At 39.8% G+C, this 22,147-nt stretch overlaps 1 protein-coding gene across 5 annotated transcripts in view; it reads right to left on the bottom strand.

Moving 5' to 3' along the window:
• The window catches only part of ATRX (ATRX chromatin remodeler), a 70,122-nt gene that overhangs the window by 39,213 nt on the left and 8,762 nt on the right, over positions 1–22,147 (bottom strand). For 2 of the 5 annotated variants that reach the window (XM_053956138.1, XM_053956134.1), the window contains exons 2-9: positions 17,293–17,405; positions 14,288–14,343; positions 13,402–13,454; positions 11,711–11,835; positions 10,406–10,525; positions 7,290–7,399; positions 5,160–5,227; positions 1,300–4,271 (exon numbers count right to left, since the gene is read on the bottom strand). In XM_053956138.1, coding sequence (XP_053812113.1) covers positions 1,300–4,271; positions 5,160–5,227; positions 7,290–7,399; positions 10,406–10,525; positions 11,711–11,835; positions 13,402–13,454; positions 14,288–14,343; positions 17,293–17,405 — 3,617 coding nt within the window. Of the gene's footprint in view, positions 1–1,299; positions 4,272–5,159; positions 5,228–7,289; positions 7,400–10,405; positions 10,526–11,710; positions 11,836–13,401; positions 13,455–14,287; positions 14,344–17,292; positions 17,406–18,246; positions 18,302–22,147 lie in introns of those variants that run through there. The other 3 variants (XM_053956139.1, XM_053956135.1, XM_053956137.1) reach the window with 3 other exon arrangements.

Genomic DNA, 22,147 nt, shown 5'->3' with positions numbered 1-22,147 from the left:
AGCAAAGCTAACTCCAAAGTCAGGTCAGTTACCTCAGGGTCTTGGCCAGCCAAGTTTTGAGCATTTCCAAGGACAAAGATTCTGAAGTTCAAGAGGGCAACCAGTTCCAAGCTTTCACCATGCTCAGTGTAAGAATACTTCCAGGATCTGTATCAGTTTTCCTTGATAAATGCTGTATCCACTGCCTCTCATCCTTTGGGCACACATCCAGCTCAGCCCCCCTCTAAAACTGCCTGTGAGGTGATTTGCAGACAGAAATTCAGACACCCCATTTTTTGCATTCTGTCTCCAGTCTAAACCAAGCCACTTGTCTCTCAGTCTAACTCTCCTGTCAATCATGCCACACCACAATCTTGTTCAGTTTGTACCCTGCTATCCAACTCTCCAATAATGACCCAATCTTTCCATTGTGACCTGCAAATGAAACAGCTCCCAATGCCTCAGACACCTTCTGAAATATTAAAACCACCTTTCTCCTCTTGGGCCATTTCAATGCCAAGTCCATGAACTGTACAGGAGCAGTTCCATTTTAAGGCATTTTTCACTGATGGCCCAGTGGTGCTGAAAACTCTGAGTGCCATCAATTACCTGTCTATAGGAGAGTTTTAATGGCTGTGGCAGTGACCACATGCAAAAAAACCAATTCCTTACTATGCAAACCACGAATTATCTGCAATCTCCCCCAGCAGTGACATCACTAGAGAAAACACTGTTAATGCAGCACTTACTGAAAAGCCCTACAAGTGCCAGTATTATCTGCACAGAGACACAACATATGAAAACAATGGCAGATTTTTAAGTGGCTGTTCTAAGCCTACATGGCTCTTGTGAGGCACAAAAATCATCTACTTGATTTTTAAATGTGTATTACAATACCACAGGTCTCCAGCATCACCTCCAGTGCACAGACAGGAGGTGACAAATTTGAGTTCACGTTATCTACTCCTTCCAAACCAGCTTCTGCTACGTAATCCCAGGGTAGGTGAGCCAAGGGCCACGCTTTGGAAACCTTGACTGCAAGGCAGTACCTGTTGTAAATAATGTCTGGAGTTTCCAAAGCACCTCCATTTACAGTGACATCATTTTTTTTTCCTCAAGGCACAAGCTGCACAAACTGAAATTGTGGAATCTCACAGCCACAGGATAGTTTGCCTGGAAGAGAACTTTACAACATGTGCTTCCAAATCCATATCAGAAAACCCGCCAGGCTGCAAACATTTAAATGTATAATTACCAACTGATGAGTGTTTTGTGCTTCTAGATTATTGAATGTCACCCAAATGAACAAATTTTGCACACCTGATGACTGACAAAATCCTGCATCAGCAGACAGCATCAAGCTTTCGGTCACGGGCCTGATCTTCTGCTCGTCGCTGCTTCCATCGCCTGTGGAATTCTCATCATCATTTCCTTCCTTATCAGACGGGGAAGAGGAAGTGACAACCACCTTCTTTTTTGCCACTTTCTTTTTTAAGTTGCCCTTTTTATTTTCTTTTACTGATCCTCTTTTAACCTTTTTCTTAGTGTCTTCATAAGACTCCTCATCAGAAGAGGATGAGTCATTCTGTTCTTTCTTAGAAATCTTCTTTTTGTGGCTTATTTTCTTCTTTTCTTTCGTTTCAGTTCGTTTTTTATGCCGCATGGCATCATCATCAGAACTCTCCTCTTTTTGGGGAGATTTCTCAGTATCAGAGGATAAATCAATGTGTACTCTTTTAGCTACTCTCTCTCTTAACTTTCTCTTTTCTGTAAACACAGGCTCCTTTTTAATTTTGTCATTTTCAGAAGAATTGCTACTTCCTTTCTCTGGAGATGACTTATCAAGATCAGAAGAGGAATCATCTTGTTCTTTCTTGAAACCTTTCTTTTTCAATTTTTCGGATTGCTTTGCTTTGCTTTCTGATCCCTTTTTGTTCTTGAGTATGTCTTTTGAAGACTCCAATTTGTGCTCTTTCTTTGCCGATTTCTCAGTACTCTCAGAAGAAGAATCATCCTGTGCCTTTTTCTTTTTCGAATCCTCCTTCTTCTTAACTTCAGGACTCTCCTCTTTTTCCAGTGAAGACTTCTCAGCATCAGATGACTCATCACGTTTTCCCTTTGCAGATTTTTCTTTTGAGTCTCTGCTTGTCTTGTCCTTAGCAGCTGACCTCTTACCCATTTTTTTGTCTTTAGGAGAGTGATTAATTTCCTTCTCTGGAGAAGACTTCTCAGCATCATCATCTTCAGAAGATTTATCTCTCTTCTTCTTCAGATTTACCTTTCTTTTACTGCTTACCTTTTTCCTCTGCTCTTCTTCAGAGGAATCATAACTATCATCTTTTTTTGAGAATTTTTTCTTTGATTTCTTTGCAGCCTCAATTTTACTCAACATTTGTATCTCTTTTTCCAACTCAGAATCATAGTTTGAAGAATCAGAGTAGTTTTGTCGTTTCTTTTTAGCGGCAGCAGCATTTTTAGGTGATTTGCCTCTTTTAGCATCTAAATCTGAACCAGAGCTGGAACTCTTCCTTTTTCGTTTCCCATTTTCATCCTTTACTGGTTGACTCTTTTGAAAATCCGAAGTCTTCTGATTCTTTGCTGGCGCTTCACTGTTGCTCTCACTGTCTGAGGAGCTGCGACTCATCATCCCTGCTTCTTTAAGGACAGTTGGCACCTCATCAGAGTCTGAGCTGTGATCTAAGTCATATGGCTTTTTGGATTTAGAAAGTTTGTTAGGACTGGGACCATCAGCAGCACTGTCAGAAGTATTTCTTTTATCGTTTTTCCTCCTGGGTTGCTTGGATGGTTTCCTCTTCTGTTTCATATTGCTTGTGTCATTGCTGTCCTCTTCTGAATTGGATGTCAGGGGGCTGATGTCCGTAGGACGCCTCAGCGGGGTGGTCTTGACACGTGGAGACCTCCGGAGATCCGAGTCCTCCACAGGCACAGTGTCGTTCTCCATGGAGGGCTCACTGCCAACATTGTGGTTTTGTTTTCCAGAATCAGAATCTGCTGCCCTAGGTTGAGATGGATCAATGTCTTTAGATGCATCGATGTCTTTAGATGCATCAACGTCTTCAGATGCATCAACGTCTTCAGATGCATCAACGTCTTTGCTCTCCTTTGCTAGGCTGTTGTCTTGATCTTCAGCTTTAACAGTGGATTCTGAAAGGGAAACCGGAGTCAATTTTACAATCAGTTCTTTTGTTCCTTTAGCCGACGATTTTAACTTGGTACCGCCTTTGGTATCTTTCACAGGAGTGTTCACTTTTGTATTTGTATTTGGAGCCTCATGATCTGCTGCTGTGTTTCCACTGTCCTGCTCATCTGACGGCATCTGAATCTCCATAGCAGATTCCAGAGTCTCAAAAATATCTTCAGGAACGGATGAGGGGATGGACACAATATCCATGTCTAAAGCCTCTGTACTGTTGGGCTCATACTGTGGTTCTTCATTTCTGCCAGACTTTTTCTCTTCCCCAGGAGCTGCCTTGTTATCTGTCTGTTCCACTGAGGGAACGCTTTGATCCATGGGCTCATTGTCAGGCTGCTCCGACACGACTTTTTTCTCTGTCTGTGTGGCGTCATGCTCTTGTAATGCCACATGTTCCTTTCCTTCATCTTTTTTCAACTCATTTTTTTCTGACCTAACCTCGGGTTTTTTCTCTTTGGTATTTTTATCTTTGATTTTAACATTCAATGCTTGAATCTCCAGGTTCAGGCCTTCTTCTAGTGACAGATGAGCTTTTTTCATGTCACTCAGCACAGATTTAAAAGCTTTCAGCTGGCACAGTTGCACAGCTGGGCTTATTTCTACATTTTCTGCAGCATTTTTCAGAAAGCTTACAAAGCTAGAATTCAGATTTGTTGTAGTTTCAATCAGTTTTTTTGTTTTCTTAAGCAAGTCTTTTGGCACCATTAGTGCTTTATAAGAGTATGTTAGTGAACCTGAATATGAATTATCTAATTTTTTTTCTTCCCCATTACAATTTGCATTATTTCTCTTTGGAGAACACTTTACTGTGTGGTCATATATTTTACTTTTTTCATTTTCAACTTTCATCTTTTTTTTGTTTTGTTGAAGTAACTGTTCTAAATTTTCAAAGACACTGTCACACGCAGTGACCAAGTCCAACAAAGGCTCTGGGTGGCAAATATAGCAGTGCCACTGGTTATTTTCATCCAGGATAGTCGAGAGCTCCTTTCGGCCCAGGTTGCGCAAAATGCACTTTTTACAGAAGGCGTTATGGCAAAAGTCACAGCAAATCAAATTTCCACCTTCAGCACACCACCTGCAATGAGATTGAGAAAGGTAAGAGTTTTGTCTCCACGCCAACAAGGTGATATATTATTAAGTTCACAAATTTAAAAATTCAGGTGATGAACAGATATCCGTTACTTGAAACCGTTACTGAGAGTGTGTCTGAAAAGCTCAGTGGAGAACTGCAAAGTCAGAAAATTCATGTTTTATATTAACAGCTCACAAAGCTGAAATGGTCAGCAATTTTTACACAGAATTTCAGCACTGATTTCTTTAAACAAGAGAAAAAAATTAATTAAAACTTATTTTTCATGTTTCTTCTGAAAATCTGTGATTTATTTTACAGCAAAATTAATAAGCTTCTGTCTTTCTAGTCTTAACTAATATATTACTACTGCAGTACACAAAGACTGAGAAGTGGTGGACAAAAAGCTCATAGAAACCACAGACTGCACAATTTTTACTGAATTACACATTTAGATATTTGACATTAGGACAGAGAAGCTCTTTGGTATTTCAAAAGTGGGAGATGCATCCGGAGAACTGAGTTTCTCTGGCTCATAAAGTTTAGAATGTCAGATTCTATCCCCATCTTTAAGGTGTTAGGAAGGTGGCATGTTATTTAACTAGAAATGTGATACCTTACAAGTATTTGTTATTATATTTCTTTAAAAATGTTTTCCTGTTCATTACTAAAACAATCAAACAGTTAAAAAAATCCTGAGGTTCAGTATTTCTTGTTGACAAATAATTATTGACAAGTAAAGACAAGTACATAAGAGCTGAATCAACAATGTCACAACTGCAAGAAAAAAGATCTCCAAACCAGTAGAGCGCTGGGTGTTACTTCAGTTTTTGTACACTTTCCATTTTGCACACACTGCACTTTTTGCACACACTGCACATTTTGCACACTTACCTACACTGTTCATCCATCCCATCAGAATCACGACTGATGTCATCACTCATGTAATATTTGTAGCAAGTCTGTAAAGAAAGAGAGAGGACAAGGAATTCTTAATTAAATCTCAACTGGGCTTCAGCAATTCATTAGATTTCAGCATGCATTAGAAGCAAGCCAGCAAAAGCAGCAACTGTAAGGTCTTCAGCATTCTAAACCTTTTACATTTGTTTAAATCTAAAAAACATCTTCCATAATCCCAAACCATGACTTATTTATATGGCTCAAGGTCTGTTTGAAAATTAAATAGGCTTTTGTTTGATGGCTGCGTATTTGTGTATTTTAGAACATCAGCTGAATACTTCTCTCCAGTCTGAATGTTTCTTCCACCTATTTCCAAAGTAAATCAACACCACATCCTCCCTGACACAATTAATCCCACATAAATTACAATTTTCAGCTGGATGCTCCTTATGTTACCATGTGATGCCATAATAAGGCTTTAGATTAAAAGCCTAATAAGATCTAAAGTCTAATAAGGCTTTAGATTAAAAAGTATGCAGCATTTATCATGATGTTAACATCCAATAATTCCATTTCCGGATGCAAACAAAGCACCTTCATTTGAAGTTTTGGTAATGGTAATAAAAAAATACAAATGACTCAGCTAGGAGTCAACTGATGGCTCCAGTTGCTGAATCTTTGACACCAAATTTTGAAGGTTTTGTGTTATTTTTTTCCCAGCTGTTACTGAAGAATGTTCTCCCAGACTTGTAGCTCTAAACAGGTATTAATAAATTCAGAATGCGGAAGAGGCTTCATCACCTGAACTGACAATGATCATGCCCCATTATCTGGAACAGACTTGCACATCTGTTCAACTAAACCATCCAAACAACCAAAATCAACATAAAACCCCAGTAAAATCTGATGCTTAGACACTTGATGGAATATTCACAGTCAAAGGAAAACAGCTTCTCAGGCCTGGGACTTTCACCTAAGCCCAAGAAAAATAAGGGCAGAACTAGGCACAGAAATAGTGGAAGAGCTGGAGATGAGGGGCTTCCCTTCCTCCCTCTCACATTCACGTAAGGCCATGTTCAATGAAGTAAAACCAGAGAAAATCAAGGGGAACAACCCTTGATGTAATTCCTGTAGCAGAGCTCACAATCAAGAGCTGCTGTTGAGCCCAACAGCCTGACCAGGTTACAAAAATGACCCAGGTCACTGGTCACACTGCAGGAACACGGGTTTGCAAGGCCAAGAACACGAGCTGGGACTCCAATGGAGATGGGAAAAGGTCACCTTGTGAGCTGATTTTTGTAAAGCACATTTTGTAAAAGAAACAAGCCAGAATGCAGAGAAGAACCAGCCTAGATAGGCATGGCTGAGTCTGTAACACTATTGAGGAACTGGGGAGGAGGAGGAGGAAGAGCAGGGAAATGCACCATGTACATTATAACACATAACTCTATCTTTAGCAATATCTTATAATTACAAAATCTTCACCACTATAGAAATATGCAAGAGAGATCTCTGCAGCTCTTTGGAAGTTAACAGAGGTCTCCACAGCAGGAGGCAGGGACATTTCCTTCCTGCCCTGTCCCACCTCTTCCCTGTGCTGCCAACTCAGGGCCTGTGTGGAGCCACCAGGAAGCCACACAGCTGAGGACTCAGATTATGGACTAGACCAGCATTGCAAAGCTGCCATAACTTAAAACAGTCCAGAAGCCAGCGGAAACAGAGATGGCTTTGAAGCTGCTTTTCTGCTCCTTATTTCAGTGCTGTTTCACATTGAATGCTTTACCAGGAGATGCAGACTTGAATCTGTTCCTAAAATACATTATGAGTAGGCAGAAATTTCAGACAGATCGTTTTACATTAAAAATTCACTAAGATTATGTCCTTAAAGCTGTAGAAGTAAATAACAAAGTACCACCAGTTTAACTGGGATATAAGAAAAAAGGAATATAAATTCATTAAGTATATTTGCCTTTTTTCCCCCTCCTTTTAGTTTCCTTAATTGTAACAGCTAATGACTGAAAACTTTGTTGACTAATGAACAAGAATTATTCCCACAAAAATCCCACCCAAACCAACTAATATGACATTTTGAAACAAAACCAAACAGAACTGTTTACCACATACCTTACAAATAAGCACTTTCAGTGTAGGGTGTCTATAGATTGAATCCTTTTGAAAATGGTTCACCTGCTGCCCACAAGCTGTACAGCTCACAATTCCATGGAGTCCTTCTTCTATGGAGAGGATTACAAACAACACATTAATTGTTTTCATTCTTATTTAAGAAATCTGTATATACCTATGGCATTTTCTTGCAATATTCTGGCCTGACAGGTTTTTCATAGGCCTTTGTTTCTGCACCACCCAGCACCAGAGCAATCTTTCTGTAACCATTTGCCATTTTAAGACTGAATTTCCCCCCTATTTCTATGCTGCACTTGGACTCAAGATACAATTCCTTCCCTTGGAGAGGTTTAAGTTGGGTTAACTCATCACCTCATGAAACCACACCTAAATTAGAGTCATCACTCAAGTTCTTTCAGAGCAGCTCTGATATTCTGGACAATGTTCCCCATTTAATCTTTGTTCAACAAATATCACTGCAATTTGTGTTTGTATTATAGCGTTTCTTTCACAAACAGTTTTAGCTTCTCAAAGAAAAACATAGAAAACTAACAGAAAATGCAAGTAATCCTTGTAATAGTGACTGAAAAACCTTTTATCACATTTTGTTCCTTTCTCGCCGGTGGGTTTTGGGTTTTTTTGAAACTACACTTTTGCTGTAATCCACATGCCCTCCACATGTTGCTGACTGCTCCCATGGTGTGAGCACCACTCTGCTGCTGCATCTACATTTGGTCAAAAAAGCTTTTTTTTTAATGTCAATGCCCCACTTCACTTCAGAAGGGGTGAACTTGGGCCTGGCAGGCTCCACCCCATGCCAGGCTCTAAATTAATACTCAGAGACCTTTTTGTTTTCAAAGCAGAAAAAGGAAAATCATTGGTGAAAGTTCTGCACTTCCAAAAGGCCAATTTGGGATCAAGCAGATACAGGTGTGGTAAGAGATCACTGAACTGTGACTTGTCCTTTGCTGTCATGCTCAGTGATTAAGTCAATAAGGAAATTAACTCAAACAGTTGCATTTAATGATTACGATCTGAGTATAGACTATGTATTTTTGGTTTTTTAATGAAATAATCACTACCCCAGAATCAGAACCAAGCTCCAACACCAGCATGTTAAGGAACTGAATGAACATTCTCAAGACATAGTACAAGCTCCCAGCAAACTGCTGCTGAAGCACAACCTTAGATGGCTCAGGGAGCAATGAAACATCTGATCCACGCGCATAATTCAGTGGAATTCTGGACACAGGATGTGTTTGTACCCTCCAGCCATTCCTGACTGCACATCCTGCAGACCCTGTGGACCTGCAAGCCCCTCTCAGGAGCTCCAAAGCAGCTCAAACCCCACTTTCAAAGCTGCTGTGACCATGGGTGAACACACCCATCCCATCACACTCCTTGGGAAAGAATCCCACATTCTGCAGCCTGACACACACCACAGTCCTTAAACTGCTGCAGGAATCACTGAGGGGCCCAGCCAACCCAGGGAGAACATGGTATTCCCTGCCAAGCCCTGAACCACTTCCTCTTTTCCACAACCAAGGGGAAGCACTATGGCCTCCTTCCTCAAACCTGCAAGCTGGCACCAGGAAAAGAGAGAATTTATGAGGCAAGCCTTTGTAAAACATGTTACTACTAGAAATGATGATGAGCCCAAGAAATTAAACTACCACTAATTCATTAGTACTGAGAGACTACTTGGTTAAAAACATTCCTAACTAAATGTATTAGCAAAAATACAACCACAACCACACTGCAGACACAAAACTTGAAAATAAGGACACAATGCCTCTTACAGTCTTACGTAAGAGCATTTGCATGCTAGAAAGGCAAGAGTTCTGCTTCTACCTCTATTTCTAATACACACAGGACATATAATGCCTACTACAAATGCAAATATTAAAAATATATATATATATATATGTCAGGCATAGTACATGAGTAACCAGTCTAGATATACAAAGGAAGGCCTGCAAATTCCCTAGGGATGGAGATTAAAAAAGCTGGAAGGGCAGGTGATACAAACTGTCCTGGGGATACAGACACAGGCCACAAAGCTCAAGCACAAGTGTCTTATCTTTTTAACACTGTACCCCTGAAGAGTTCTGCTGGACCATATGTGAAATTGTTACAAGCACAAATGGAAAAAGCATTTTTATATGAACAGGACATCTTGCATGAATAAAACAGAACCGACTTCCGAAGTTCGAAATTTAGAGAAAACATCAATGCTCCAAATGTCACTGACACCACACGAGCCCAGGTGTATGCACAAGCACATTTCCACACAGTCACGTTTCACTCCCCTTCACCCACAGAAACAGCACTCCATAGATTACTTTAAGGGAGAGCAAGGATCTCAAATGATACAATGGGTTGGATGAAGAGTGTGTGCAAGAGCTGTTTGTATGAATACCCTGGCTACTGCTGGAGGTATGTGAGCTAAGGGTTAACAAAAATATCTACCTTCTTATTTGCTATATTATACATAATCCTCCCTCCTCTCCTTTGCTTTTGGGGAAAAAAAAAAAGAGAGAAATTAATTTCTGTTAGTATTATAATCTACCTAACTTCTCAGTTTTAACAGCAGCTATGGAAAACCAGCTGACACAGTAGCTTTTCAAAGGTAATCCTTAGAAGGGCCCACTGGTAGGGAATTTCCCACAATTTCAAAGCAAAAGAAAGAAGTCTTTGTATTGTTTGAGGGCTTAGGATTTTTCTTAGCTCACTGATGGATAATCTGCCCATAATGTCCCTGCTCAAACATGGTTGCTTTCCTGGTCAGTCAGTGAACGTTCCTGCATCAATTCCATTAAAAAAGGAATACCTGTAACACCTGATTGCAACCAAGCAACTGCACCTAATGTAGCATCCTATACCTATTGAAAATAAGGAGTTTAACAGGAACTAATCTTAGCTTTCACTGCTGCATTGCAGGGGCAGCAATGGAGGCTAATTTCTATCAGCTAAAATCCTTAATGAACAAAAAGCCAGAAGAGTGGAGGTATTTTTAGGATAATTTATCAGAAATATAGACAATTTTTAGATGCACCAAATGTGGTCATAAGCAACAATTTAAACCCGTTTCAACAGATGTTTTAAATTGTATTTACCTCCACGCTTTTTGGGAGCTTCAGGTTTCATTTTAACGGTATTTCTGCTTCTAAATTCAGGCCCTTTAAAATCATCTTTGTCTTCATTCAGCACTGGCTCAGGCTGTACAACCACTGTACCTAGAATAATTTTATTTAGAAATTGGAAACCATTACACATCCAAGTGAAGTGCAAAAGTTCTGATTAACAAAGCCAACAAAAAAAAAAAATTGTAATCTGCTGACTAAAACGCAACGAAGTTTTGAATGCACAGATGTTCACAGAAAAAAAAAAAAAAAAACAAAAACCCAAAACCAACACCACACATTTCAAACTGTATCTGTGTTGTAGCTGTAGGACAGAAGCCAAGGACTGAATGGGCTGAGGAGCAAATTCTGCTCTTTCTGCTCTGCTGTGGCATGTGCAGGACAGGACTGTCACACTGCTGGGGTTGCAGGACAGGAACTTGATACCAATAAAGGACATCACTTAAACCCCTCAAAACCCTGTGCTCTTCTCTCTTTGCCCCTTCTATTCGGTTTCCCTCATCTTCAGTTTGAAATACAAAAAAAGCAATACAATAAACCCTGTTTTGTCTTTAACAAGATTCAAAATCTGACATTTTCATTTAAATAAAGTACTAATCAAAATTACATAAAGGAAAAAACACATCTTTCCTATTTAAGGGCCCAGCTTTGTTGTGAGGACACTGAAAATAATCTAATATTCTGAAAAAATCATTTTAGAGGGACTGCTCTCAATACTGCTACTCCTACAGTGAACAGCAGCAATTTTTCCCATAACTTTCATAGGTAAGAAATGGAGGAGATGAATCCAACTCACACTGCAGCTAAGAGTAGAGGGATGCAGGTGTACAGTATTAACTGCTTCTAAAAGGAGCTTAAAAATAGATCCAATAATGGCATTTTCCCCCAGAGTTAGTTTTGCTTTTGCTGATCTAATTGCTAATAAACCCAAAGACAGAACAGACCTCCACGTGACAGAGCTTGAGACTCCTGCAAAACAACAGAATAAATAATTTCCCTGGTTTTGTGATGGTTTTATACAGATGTCAGCAGGCATTTGAAATTAAGCCACCAGCACATCCTTGTGCACCCACAGATTAAAGTCTGCTGGGTTCCAAACTGAAAGTGCTCAGTTTTTGTGGGCAGAAAATCAACAGGACCTTCAAGAGGCATTTTACTGATACATGTGCATTCTAGTGAATTATTTATGCTGCATCATAATCTTGGCTAATTTGCTGAATTCAGAAGCAAAAAAAAAAAAAAAAAAAAAAAGAAAAAAAAAAACCACCCACGACCTACCTTTAGGCAAGCTTTGCATATCTACATCATTCTCTGAGTTCTCATTTGAAATATCTTCATTTACAGTTTCATCTACTATTTGTTCATCATCTGACCCAACATATTTTGTTACAACTGTAGGTTTCCTGCATAGACAGAAAAAAACCCCATGCTCTGACAAACAGTACAAACTGCAATTCAGGTAAGCTTTGCAGGCAAAACACCACATGAACTGTGAAAAATGAAATTATTTTAAACTAATTAAAGACATTATGAGCTGGGACGCTCCAAGTTATTACTATACAATTGTAGGATAATTTTCTGGCTTGGAATAGGATTTCTCCCCTCCCATGTGGAATAGAAGTATATACTAATAAAATCTTTTTGTTGTAAAATCAAGGTGTGATGTATTTTTAAGGAAGTCACAATTCCAGGAAATAAGTCTAAATGAAGCACAGGTGAATGAATTTTATCCATCATTCCACGTTTAAGAGGCAGCACAAAGAGAACACAAAGATATTAGCAAATTACAAAAATCATCTTGGCAGAAGAGATTCTTGCAAGAAAATGAAGGAAATGCAGAAAAAAATTTAAAAGCCGACTACTGAACAAAAGGATCAGCTGATAGAATTCCACACAAACAGTTTAAAACTGAATCCATGAAAAAGAATGAATTTACTATGTCAGGATGGGGAGAAAATAATACAAAATATGGAGCAAATTTTTGAGTAGTCTGAAGGCAATGCATAAACTCCTGCAGGATACTGGTTTTGTCAATATAAGGTACAGTATGATAAATGGATGAGCGAAAATCCCTTTAGTGATAAGACCAGAAGCAAAAAAACAGGACTAAAAAAAGTATATAAATGAAAAGAGTTCAGCAGGACACTGGATTCAAAAGATGAGGGAGAAACTAAAGCCAAATATAAAATCACACTTGCAAATATGGCATCAAGACAAACATAAAAAGGAGACTGAAGAATATTAATTCCAGCAGACATGGTAAAATAAAGCAACTTTGCTAAAAAGGAGAGTGAAAAGAGATACAGACTTCTAAAGAGCAGTACTAAGGTAGCTGTTGAAAGCTCAACTCCCTGCACTGTTCAGTGGGATTTAATAAAAATCACAGAGGACAGAATTTGAGTGAGCACCAGCTGAGAGCAGATGAGGAGGAGTTTGACTGGACTAAGTCTGCTCTTACTTGGGACACAAATAATTTGTTTCCTGTAGGTTCAAGCAGTTTGTAAACAATTCACTCCATACTTTTTAGATCAAAGAAGGAAAAAGAAAAAAGCAGGGATACAGCAAATGGCAGTTTCTGCACAGGACAACTCAACAGCAGTCTGATGCTGCACTCTCCCAATAGTGAAGGACATAAAACCTTTTTTTCTGTATGACCCAAATTACATTTTTGGAAGAATCCTACATGTACAAATAGCAAGACTAAAGGAACTCTTGTAAAAACTCCTTTGTCCTGAAGATATGGAATAATCTTGTCTTTGTAAATAATAATCAAGCTTTAGCATCTTAACCTTTCACCTTAGAAATGGTTTAAATTTTACGTGTATGATGAGGCATTTGTTTTACCAGCACTCCATAACTTCATGGATTTATACTGGTGTGGACCAAAAATATTTGACACAGTGCACCCACTTTTCTATAGCTTCCCACACCCAAAAACTAAATTATTTGGTTTTATTTTCCAAACCAACCTTTTGGAACGGGATGATCCTAAGGATTTGGTTCTTTCCGAAGAACTACTTCCCTAGGAACAAGAAAAAAATATAAAAGTCAACACATTTATATCCAAGGGAACTTTCAAAAAACAGTTTCTTGCATTAATTAGAAACAACTCAGAAAATCACCAGTGCCCTTATAAAAATATAATTTAAAAGAGCAGCAGAAAAAGCAGTAACTACAAGTGACAATTTCAACAGTCATGCCAGTTCAGTTCAACTGAATCTCTGGAGTTTCAGGTCAGAAGTCAGCAGCTCACACAGGGTTGGGAATGCTCTTCTTGCTACGTGAAGAAACCATCCCCTTGTCCAACACAGCCTTGCAGAGGGCCCTGGCACTCAGGAGTAGCAGCAGCCTGCACCCACAAACTGCCAGCAGAACACTCTTGGTACGTGGCTCATGGGCCAGAAAGCACCAGCTGCCTTCAGAGCAAAACTGATTTTTTCAATTGTCTTTGCACTCAGATCACAGCTAGGTCTGGGCAGTTGAAAATACCTGAATTTACAGCAGTAAAGGCAAACTAAGGCCTGACACTGGCACTTGTGTTTTCTCTACAATGTTAAGATCTTGTCCACCAGAATGTTTCCAATAGGAGAACAGAGAGAAGTAAAACACCACATGAAAAATTTCTGCTCAGTTTAACATAGATCCAGTGTGTCCATTTCTGTTTTTTTTTCAAAAAGGAAGCATATAAAGAACAACTAAGTACCTAGTGTTATCTGAGTAACAGGGTGAAGGGGGATGACATTAATGGGTGCTTCTGACAGTATTATTGAAGTATTTATTGCAAAAGCAACAGAGTGAACTCAGGCACTGTGCACTAGACATGCAAGTAAAATTCAAAAGCATTTTTATTCCTACCTCGTCCCTGTTGTTCTCCATTGAAGCTGGACTTCCTTTAGGTTCTCTACTTTTACCTATGGAGAGAAATTAAAGGAGTCCATTGAAATGCAAGGAACATCAGAAGTTCTTCACATTGCATATCACAGCATTGTTTATGTTTCACAAGCCTGGACAGAGAGAACTGTGACTTCCAGAGACAAACTGCTGCATAACAGAAAAGACATGCCATTGTGTGGCATAAATTTTACAGAAATAATTTAGAAATCCCTTTTAGTTCAGTCCCTGGGAGCCTTGTTGTTGGTGAAGAAATACTGAAGCACTGCAAGTGCAACTGCATGCAGAGATAATATCATTAGTGCATTTTTGCTGATCTCTAAGAATTTACTACAAGTATTTTCTCTCACACATCTTGACATAAGAAACAAAGTATTAAATCTGGCATCATGGAAGCACAGACAAAAATCCTATTTGATCCAAGTTCTGATGAGAATTCCCATCTCTCAAGTTTGGGAACTGTGGAATATAAAGCCTAAAGACCTGCAACCTATTGGCACCTGCTCCAATCCACCAGTCTTGGAAATGGAAGGGAAAGTTTGCAGTTCAGTGATTGAATGATTCTTGTATGAAGTTGCTTCAAAAATTTAGGAACGGCAGGCTTTCATAAGATGCTTCTGAGTAGGAAGTATAATTACAGGACACTTATGAGGATTATTTGTGATTTCTAACAGAAGACTACTAGCACTGCAACCTCTTTATCCTTAAACTTCAGTTTTGGGGAAAACCAAACAGTTTACTTCTATACTTTGAAAAAACTGAATCACTTAGAGAATTCAATGCTGGATATTTGACCTCTGCAGAACTGAGTAAATTGCAGGGAAAATCATCCAGCCATTTCCAAATGTGAAGAAGGAAATACAAAATGGAAGCGGACAACGTTTTTGGCCTTTTTAAGTACCTGAAACAACTTCTCTAAAATATTACAGGCATTCCCTGTTGTGAGGGAGGAACCTGAGATGCGGAAGGAGGGTGACATTTCTGCTGGAGCTTGGATACTGCCCACCTTCTACTCTTGACCAACTTTGCCCAAGTGATAAAGCCATGGAAAATAGCAGCTTGGAGATCTTGGCAGAGCTTTCCCTGCTCTGGCAGCCCCAGTGAGTGCAGACTCTGCACTCAGACTGGCAGCCTGATGCACATGTGCTATTCCAAAAGCAGCTGAGCGTGCTGCAGTGCCAGTTTCTCCGCGTGCCCGCCGAAGGGCCCCGTGTGCTGCAGCCGTCCCCTCCCAGCTCAGTGCTGACCTGGCTGCTCCTGCCCAGCCACTCCAGGGCTGTCAGGGAGCAGAGCTTCCCCTGGGATTGCTGCTCCACTCTTGGAACAAGAGCAGGCAGGCTGGCTCTCCTGAGCTCTCCGTGACTCTCCTGCTGGCAGTGGGAAGGAGGGAGACATCCAGTTCCAGAGCAGAGGGGATAAAGAACATTATTAAGGCTATAAAGCAAGTATTGCTTCCTGTTTTAAGTGACCTCTGTCTGGCAGGGACAAAAGTTTAGGGTATGAAGTAGTAGCAGCTAATACCCAACTGATTTCTAACATCCAGCCTTCCTGGGCCACACTTAACCACCTTCATCATCATCTCCCTCCTCACAACACTCTACCCAATAGTTCACATATCCTCCAAATGCTGGAACAAAACAAGATCCATTACTACATAAATCTGATTTGGCCCCAGTCACATCCATAACTTCTGCTTGTAATGAGCACTCTCTGGATTAAAAAAAAAAACCAAGCACAGTTGCTAAAGACATTTTTGTTATGCACAGAACTTTGGGAAGGGAAGGAAATTTGCACAGTAAATTCTGGCATTTCCTAATATTTAAGCGTTTAATCCTGACTCTTCGACTTTAATATGTTCTTTTAGATCTCAAAACCAACACTAAAATATGTCTGCTATGAATTTGCAAGCGTATCCATTTCAAAGGCAATCTGTGTTTTACAGCAAGGAACCAAATGCTAATTTTTAACTACAGAGGATAAAGAGAGAAGATTTCTTTTTCCCAGTGTGCTCCTCAGAAATATTTCACTTTGAGATGCATCTACATCACAGTTTATTTTACTGTTCTGCTGAAGCACCACATGAGTAGTTTCTTTTTCTTGTGCTAACAGTTCAGTTGGATGCTGACATGAGGAGGTGAGTGCCACAGGCAGCAGACTCTCTAAACAAAGCATTAAAAGATAAAAACTACACGTTTTTAGCCCATGGAAAGCCCATGGAAGATATTACTTAAGACAAGAGGAGTTTGAAAATAAACTCTAATACAGCCAGCACACTCTTCTCCTGCACTCCACCACAGCAACACAACTTTCAGCTCATTAAGTAGTAGAGTGAAATGTTTTGCACCTGTATCCAGTCCAGGTTAAACTAAGAAACAAATTTAACCAGTTACATTTGGAAACAGATTTTATTCAGTACTGATATGAATTTCACTTTTAATCACTGTCATCAAAGTGTTTAAACTTTGTTACCTATTTCTAATATCAATTTTGACCTAGTGCAGGACTCAAGTTTTTTTTTTAAAGTATTATTTTCTTTTCAAATGTTTCCAGATTATATGTAGAAATCTTTTTCAAATTACTATGAAAGCATGATCTCCAGAACTTCTCCCACACCTACAAGGACTGCAAAAGTGTTACTACAGCAGAAAAACCAAGACACTGCATTTATAAATTCAGGAACACTGAAAAAGGAACTCCTAGCACAGCAAATACCTGTGTGTCTGATATCTCGTGTTTCAGAGAAGAGAAATTACCAGAAGATTAGATTTTTTTTCACCTTTAGAAAGATTCAGAACTGAAATAAATATTGTATCAAAGGCCTATTGTGTATTTATCAAGCTATCACCACTTAAATCACATTAAGACTTGGTAAAATTACCCCAGTAAAGTGTGATATAGTGAAATAACAACAAGTTATTTGACTTTAGAGTCACATATACATTGAAAATGAAGATAAAATGTCTTTTTACCTATACTTTTGTTTTTAGATAATGCTGGAGGAGAGTTTGTGTCCTCAGATTCTTCTGATGAGTGAGCCAAGAAGTCATGGAGTTTCTGTACCAATGTATTCAACTTGCTTTCACTGTTAAAATACAAGTAATACTCAGAGTTACCTACACATCTCACTCCAATTTATCAAGCTTGAAAGCTTATGTTTTATCTCAATTAATACACATCCACAAGAGATGTAAACATTTGTTTCTGCATGAGTATATCAGAGCAAATAAAAACCATGTAATTTTTCTAAATACTAAGTGAAACAGTAGGTGCAGCCTTATTGACAAAAAGCATAAAAAGTCTATTTTAAGTAATTTTCACTGTTTATATACAATTATATTCAATACAGTTATTGACAAAATTCAAGAAAGTCTGAGTGGTAATGCTGCTATGACATGAAAGCAGCAAAAAAATAATATTCTACTTGTCAGAATCCAGATAGGTAAGAATAATAAAATCTTTATTTCATTACCAAAAATGTCACCTTTGGGATATAAACCACTAGAACTAACAGAAGAGTTCCACCTGCAAACTTAGAAAAAAACAGGTTCACTGAATATGACAGTGAATAGTTCAGTGAATATGACAGGTCCACTGAATATGAAAGCTTGCTGATGCAAAACTTTTATTAAATCTACCATCTACATACAAGTTGTGTGGTGTTAATTTTGTCAAGAAACAACCATGCAGGACCAGATCATTCCTTGATCCGTTTGTTAGAGTGCTGATGATTAATTCATAAAAAATAATCCCCTGGCAACTTTCACTAGACACCTTTAGACCCCAGGAACAGTTTTGAGTACATTTACTGACTACAGTAAAAAGCAACATCTTGATGGCAGGCTTGCCTTAAAAAGCTGTTCCATTTCATAACCTCCATGCTACCCCTGGCATTTCACATGGTTTATTTCTCCCAAAACACCTACAATTTCCCAGGACAAGGCTTTTCCAGCTGCCCTGACCGAAGCCAAGGGTGTTCAGCCCCTGTTCAGACGGTGCCAGGGAGCTGTTTGCTCCCTCCCCTCCTTATCAGCCCTCTGGAATCTGCAGCTGATCTGTCCTGACTCATCAGCCCTTATCTGCTGCTCCAGACACTTTTCCCACTCCTGACCTACCCTATCCCCAGCAGAAGTGAGCCCAGATGAAGAATAAAGGCTTTCCACCCTTCCCACTGCTTGTTTCCCCATTAATTTCAAGACAGTCTTCTAATAGCACGAAGAAATTATATTTTCTGTGCCTGTTTTATTGGTCATAAGAACTTTTGAATACTCAACTTGAGCAGTCACTTTTACCATCACTACTGTTTCTCTGAACACATCGATTTATTAACTTCTGACTTTCAATTTGTTATTGCTAGATAAAAAAAATCTCATTTTATCAGAAGGATGTGCAGCTGAGTGCTGTCTTGAGCCATGAATGAACATCCTCACATCAGTGCCAGTGACTATTCTAACCAGTGAAAATAACCACATAAAACAGCATAAACCATCCATTTAAAAAAAAATAATCTGCTCTTTCTTTAAATCACCTGAGGTACTCAAAATAAAACAAAATAGCACTTTGCAATGAAAAGATTTTCTGCATGAGTGAAGGGCACTTTTCTTTTGAGACTACAAATGTACCATCAATCACTGGAGCAAGCCTGAAAGAGCAGAACAAAGCTCTTTAACTCTCAAGAGTACCTTAAAATTTTTCTCTCAATCTGTCCAAAAGTCTTTCCCTCTAATTACTGGACTCATGCTGCTACACAACTGCCAGCTCCCTAATCTTGGGCTTCCCTTTTTCTCATGGATAGAAGGCATACTTGGAAAACATTAGAGAAGATGATAATGGTACACTGCAGTCTTAACAGCTTGCATGCTCTCCTTTAGAAAGGAGATTTAATGATAATTTACTTGCATTAAGTGAAAAAAAAATTAGAGTTGTTCAGAATTATTTGATAGTAAAAGCATATAAAGAGATTTTATATCCATTCCAGATGGCCTGAAGAAATAAAGCACATTTAGAAAGGCCACAAGAAAGTACATTTTTGGTAGTAAAAACAACAACAACAAAAAAAAAAAGCCACACATGTGGAATTCTGTTCATTTAGTTTATAAATAACTTGTTTTGGTAACAGCATTTTAGAAAGAAAATGGGAGCTACAGATGAGTTCAGTATTACTACTGTCAGCACAGAATGAATTCAGAATAGTATGCATGTGTCTTTGTGACTAATACTTGGAACATTATCTACTACCATTCATCAACTCTTATCCTAACTAACGTAAAATGATCATTTTCAGAGCAAAGTATTCTTGCTGACAACCAATCGAAAAAGATCTAAAACTAAATAGTCTTCTCTACTTGTTTTTTCTCTTGATTATTCATCATTTTGGACCCTAAGCCTTTGTTAAGGAATACCAGGTCAAATCTAAGTAAAGGTGTTACACTTATGAAATATTAATTTAAGGCAATACTTCATCTGGTTTTGTAAAAAATTGATTTATTGTAAAAAATGTAATTCATTTATACTTGAGAAATAATAATCTATTATTTTTGTTTAAAGCTTCTACTGGAAAATGCTTATTTTTTGCAGTACAGACCCAGTCAGTATTAAATTGATCACAGCCTATGAAGCTGTGGTTTTTAATAAACATGGAGCCTAAAACTGTAGAACCATCTCTGAAGCACTACTGAGGCAAACAGGCTCCTCTCCACTGACAGTCCCCACACTATTTATTAGTGTTTTCACACTTGAGTTTTCTAAGCAAATGGCTTCCCCACCACTGTAGAGCTATTTCAACACTGTTCAGCCTAATTAAAACAGGACAGAAAGGGAAGGTGCCCTGCTATTATTGGTTTGGCCATGAACCTGATTTGTGACCTTGGGAGCTACCTTGGAATGTACCATTCCTTGTCTACGTTCAGAGCAAGTGCTGTTGAAGCAAACAATAAATGCCTGGCCCCCTTACAGGATAACAAAACATCCAGAGTAGGCAAATTACCTATAAATGAGTCCACAAATAATTAGAATAAATAAAGAGCCAGACAGGTTGTGTCATAATCTAGACATAACATGCTTCACTCCAGCAGGCTGTTGAGTGCTGTTCCCTGGATGTTCTTACCTGTACCAGGTTTGTGTGGCCAGGCTTTGGTAGTGGGGGGCTACAGGGGTTACAAACTTCTGTGCAGAGATGCCAAAACTTTCCCCAGGTCCAGTTGAGCCAACACCAGCCTGCTCCAAGAGGGATATGCTGCTGGTCAAGGCTGAGCCCATCAGCAGTGCCCATAGTGCCTCTGGGATTTTGTATTTGGGAAGGGAAAAAACCTGCTGCAAAACAGCAGCTGGGAGAGAGGAGCAAGTATGTGACAGCAACAAAACTGCAGACACTGAGGCCAGGGGGGAAAGCACATCAGGGTCAGAGGAGAGACCCAGCTGCAGCCCATGGGGGTCCACAGGAGAGCAGAGACCCAGCTGCAGCCCATGGAATGATGCCTTAAGTTTCAGCTTTCCTATTTTCCAAATTCTGTACCGCATTAGTATATAACTCTGAACTTCATATAAAGTGTCAGACAGTTCTGCTCACAGCTCAGTCACACAGAACAATCCTTTTCCAGCCCCAGAACCAAGAACACCGCTGCAGCTTCAGGCCCAAAAAGTGCAAACAACAGGGAATTGAGGAGAGCAGACTGGGAGGATGGGACTGCACAACCTGGAGCTGGAATTGGACAATTAACCCCAAAATGGAAATGGAAAACTCCTGACCCAGGGTCCATCTTGGGTGTAGCCTCAGCCGGGCTCTTGCACTGCCCAAGGTGAATCCTGTGAAGGCCTTTTAATAAATCCCTGCTTTATTCCTTTAACTCTGTCCAGCCTCTGTTCCAGGAGCCTCTCAAGGCATCAGGAGGACCCCACACCTGCTCAGGGTGATGCCCAAAGGAGGCTGTGAGCCCACAGGAACCCTCTGCTGGAGCAGTCCCTTCCTGAACTCCGTGGGATGGGAAAGGACCGCGCTGGAGCAGCTCAGGAAGAGCTGCAGCCCATGGGAAGGAGCCACATGGGAGAAGTCCATGGAGAACCATCTCCCGTTGGAGGGACCCCACTCCCTGCACTGCTCACCAGGAGGAGGCAGAGAATGAAGTAAAGTTGAACCTGGGAGAAAGTAAGGGATGGGCAGAAGGTATTTTAACACTGGGGATTTATTTCTCATTACCGTACTCTGATTTGATTGGCAATAAATTAAGCTGATTTCCCCAGGCAGAGTCTGTTTTGCCATCACTTGCTGGGTGATGTCCCTGTCCTTATCTCAACCTGAGCTTTTCGCTGTCCTGTCCCTCCCCTGCCCAGCTGAGGAGGGGCAGTGACACAGTGGGCACCCACCACGAGCTCACCCCCTGTGCCAGCTGGTGACTGTCCTTCCCCAAAGCTAATCACACCACCTTGGACAAATCAAATTTTAACAAACAGTTTTCATTTGGATCCAGCTTGACACACATTGACATGATCGTATTTCTTCTGAAGGCAGGGGAGGTGATGAAAATTCATAACCAGGGCAGTGGAAGGAGCAGCACTGACAACTTCAGCAGCAAACCCAGGACACACTGGACTATCCTCTGAAACTGCACTGAAAACCTTGTTATTGCACTCAGTTTCTATTTGCTTCCTTAAGACACTTTAAAAGTGGAAGTTGGGAAGTCCCAGTTATTGTCAACATCTGGAACAATAATTTGAAAGCTGCATTTTCTTTAAACAAACACCTACCAACTATTACTCTAAACAAGTGTCCCTCATGTGCATTTCAGTGGCTCCTGAAAGTGGCACAGGAGTCCTTTCCAGCTTTTATCT

This window comes from Vidua chalybeata, chromosome 14, assembly GCF_026979565.1.
Source record: "Vidua chalybeata isolate OUT-0048 chromosome 14, bVidCha1 merged haplotype, whole genome shotgun sequence".
Classification (NCBI taxonomy): domain Eukaryota; kingdom Metazoa; phylum Chordata; class Aves; order Passeriformes; family Viduidae; genus Vidua; species Vidua chalybeata.
Note: the sequence above shows the minus strand (reverse complement) of the source record. Positions and strands in the feature narration are given on the sequence as shown.